The sequence below is a fragment of the Atta cephalotes genome (genome assembly GCF_000143395.1).
Source record: "Atta cephalotes unplaced genomic scaffold scaffold00013, whole genome shotgun sequence".
Classification (NCBI taxonomy): Eukaryota; Metazoa; Arthropoda; class Insecta; order Hymenoptera; family Formicidae; genus Atta; species Atta cephalotes.
In genome coordinates, this window is record NW_012130077.1 from 1,524,780 (window position 1) to 1,528,196 (window position 3,417).

The 3,417-nt window shown below is 43.3% G+C and overlaps 1 protein-coding gene across 1 annotated transcript; it reads right to left on the bottom strand.

The window, feature by feature from the left end:
* Positions 1-2,662: 2,662 nt before the first annotated feature.
* LOC105617453 (DNA-binding protein inhibitor ID-2) lies at positions 2,663-3,061 on the bottom strand. The gene has a single exon (XM_012199010.1). The coding sequence runs from the start codon at positions 3,059-3,061 to the stop codon at positions 2,663-2,665; it is 399 nt and encodes a 132-aa protein (XP_012054400.1).
* Between the last annotated feature and the right edge of the window lie 356 nt (positions 3,062-3,417).

A 3,417-nucleotide genomic window follows, 5' to 3' on the forward strand; every position in this document is an offset into this window, starting at 1 on the left:
GTCCCTTCCTCTCTCTCTCTCTCTCTCTCTCTCTCTCTCTCTCTCTGTCTATCCCTTCATCCGGCTTCCGTTCCCGATATCATTGAATCTTCACAGATTTACGGTCTCATGAACAACAGTGAAAGAGCAGATTCTGCTTCCCTTAAGTTCAATCTTATTTTTAGAAAATTTAAAGAGATATATAAATATGTCTAATTTTAATTTATAAATAATGAATGTGCATTTATATTTATTAAAAATTTTAATCTTAATAATTATACAATATAATATATCATTTAATCTTTTTTAGTCAAATTAACGAGAAACCTCAAGTTTTTTTAAATAAAATTCATAAACGTATGAATAATAAATTTTATTTCTTATTTAGTATAATTTTATTTCTTTTTAATCGTATTTTCGAACATGTGAATGTATAGAAAATATCTCAAAATTGAAGTATATCTTAAAAAAAAGTTCTTCGGCAAATTTCGCCTTTTCTTTTAAATTTAGCTCTTAATTTTAAATTATTTCCCATTTTTGTTATTGTTTTTTAGTGTTTGATTTCTCAGAGATGTAGATTTTAAGGAATTATTTTCCTATTTATGCCCAATGGAAGTTAATCTTGATTCAACTTACCTTTTATCTTTTTCTAATTCTAAGAAAATCTATTCTTTAACCTTTTCTTATATGTTTTTAAAAAAAGGTGAACAGTAAATTAAATTAAGATTTTAAAGTTAATAGAAATGAGCGTTAATAGAAATGAACATCAGGCCTGATTCCACCATGTAAGATTAACTTTTATCAATTTTATCTTTTTCTAATTCTAAGACTTAGAAATCGTATCTATTTTTACGAAGAGAAATTTGCTGTTTATTTTTTTTAATTTGTAGAATTAGAAAAAGATAAAGAGTAAGTTAAAGATTAAAATTAATCTTACATGGTGAAACAGCCTTGTCTGTTTCTGTCAATTTAAATTTAATTAGAAAAAGATGAAGAGAGAGAGAGAGCGAGAGTAAATTGAGCCAAGATTAAAGTTAATCACTGCATTTCTACATCGATAGAAACGAGCATTAGTCAACTTATTTGCATGATCGAGATAGGATAAGCCATGAGGAAACAGGAATACGTAGCTATTCGCAGGATAAAAACAAACGCACGAAACTAACGTATAGACACAGTTTGTATTTATTTTTCGTGTGTACGAGTGCAGTACGCCCGCGCAATGATGTACTTACAGCCTTTCAGTCTTTGCAAATATACAATATTTACGCGGGTTGAGAGTCGGGGGGGGGGGAGTTTCAGCACTTTCTAAATTATAATATAAGAGGCTATAACAACGACAGTGAGATAACTATACAATAATCAATAGCGATAGAGCGCGAAAACTTTGATGAGAAAATAAATGAGGCGAATCACCTCGTCGAATTCGATTTCGCATGCTCGCCGCGAAATTGTAGCCAATCCCGATCGACCGTCATCTCGCTCGTGTCTCCGACATCCAAAATTCATTGATCATCGATTTGACGAGGAATAGAAATCTTCTGTTTTCTCGTCGCGCGTTGAGGCGCGAGGTGCGTTCTCCAGGAAGGAAGGACCTTCGGCAAGAAAAGGCGATCGATCGGCGAGACTAGTTGGGCGGGGCGGCTATGTAATTGACTCGAGTGTAACGAACGTTTTGCGAGCGCTCATTGTCAGTGTATTCGAACGCGTGCGCGTGTTGCCGCACTTGACGCGCGATTTCGCGTTACGATCGACGATGGGAACAGGATGGATGAACTCTCGCCGTCGGGAGACTCGAGAGTCGATCCAGTCACACAACAAGTAATTTATCAAAGAACGAACGCCAATTGGAAACACGCGCGTCGCCTCCCATGCAGCACAGAAACTTGCGGCAACAATAGACTTGTACTCGGCATCTTTTTTTCTCTCTTCGACGTCTAAATATAGATATTTATTTCCAAATTCAAAAATTTTGGGGGCGATTTCAAGCAACGCGAACAGACTTATTGTAAGCAAGTTTGCAATGTTGCTGTAATATTGCTGCCCACAGCAATACTTCTCCGAGTAATATCCTAAGGATGTTCTCGAACATCCTCTGGACATCTTTAGGATATCCTTTAGAGAATTGGCGTTATGGATGGAATGATCTGTGCTGTATGGGGTTTCCACAGTCCGTCAATCGGGGCCTCGAAAGACCAGAGATCGCGATGAAATCGAATCGCTGGTCCCGCGGTCGATTCAGTCGGTGTCGCGCGGTCGATTAGGAAAGAAAAATTGGAATGATAAGATTCTAGGGGGAGAGCAAAAAAGAAGAGGAATAGAGGAAATTCGTGCCGGGTCCTTATAACCGTGAGAGATCTCGTGTGGAATGGCGATGAGCGTATGTACAAATGTATTTACAATTTCCCTTCGCAGAAGAGAAGGGTAAAAACCAGCGCTGGACTCTCTTTTTTTTTTTGATCAAAATGTCTCTTTGATCAAAATACGTTCTCATCTTCGGTGCGTTCCTCGGACGTGGTCTCCCGGGTAGTTTTCTCTTCCGGGCGATGATCAATATCTCTTCCCGTGACTGCCCAGATCGAGAATAGATCGGACATCCTTTTCGAAGAGCAGAGCGATCCATCTAGTCCACGAGGAGGGTGGCCTCGATGCGACCTGTACCCTAGTGGGTTCGACCAACAGGTCACCGATCGGCGACCGTCGCGGTTACGACGGACGTCGTAGTGGTCGTCGTGGCGGCCGACGTGATGGTGTTCAGCAGGGGTTGCCTCGAGGACGATTGCGTAGTCGATTCCGTCGCCGTCGTCATCGTCTTCGCATCTTGATGCGCCGCGTTCGTCTCCTCCAGAGCGGTCTGCAGGTCGCAGATATATTCGATCACCCTCTGGATTACCTCGAGCTTCGACAGCTTCCGCTTGCGCGGCATGTCCGGCACGAGGGAGCGCAGCTTGGTGAGGTAAGCGGCGACTTCCTCGGCCTCGAGGTCGCGTCTGGTGCCGCCGATCCCCAGACCGTTGTGCAACACGCCGCGATGGTTGGGCGGCACTCTGCCGCTCACCGGGCTCACCACCATCGCCTTCATGCAGGTAGCGGCGGCGATCAGAGAATTACACGGCCGGAATCGATCGATCCGGCGCTCGGCTCTTTCCTCTCGACCCTCGTTCGCGAGCACACTGCCGCTGCTGGGTCTGGGTGATCGTTCGACGACAGCGCGTCACCGCACACACACATACACACCACCCACCGCGCGTGTGCCTATCGATCGCCGGAAAAGAGCTGTGCGTCGAACACCAAAGGCGTTAATGTAGCACGTGAAGAGCTTACTGCCTGTGTCCTGTTTACTTTGCCGTTGCTTTGCGTCTCCGTGGAGTAATCGTCCTCTCTCTCTCTCTCTCTCTCTCTCTCTCTCTTCGTCGTCGTTACGTACGTACGTACGTC

Coding starts and splice junctions, on each gene's coding strand:
- LOC105617453 (XM_012199010.1), bottom strand. CDS start 3,061: ATGAAGGCGATGGTGGTGAGCCCGGTGAGCGGCAGAGTGCCGCCCAAC.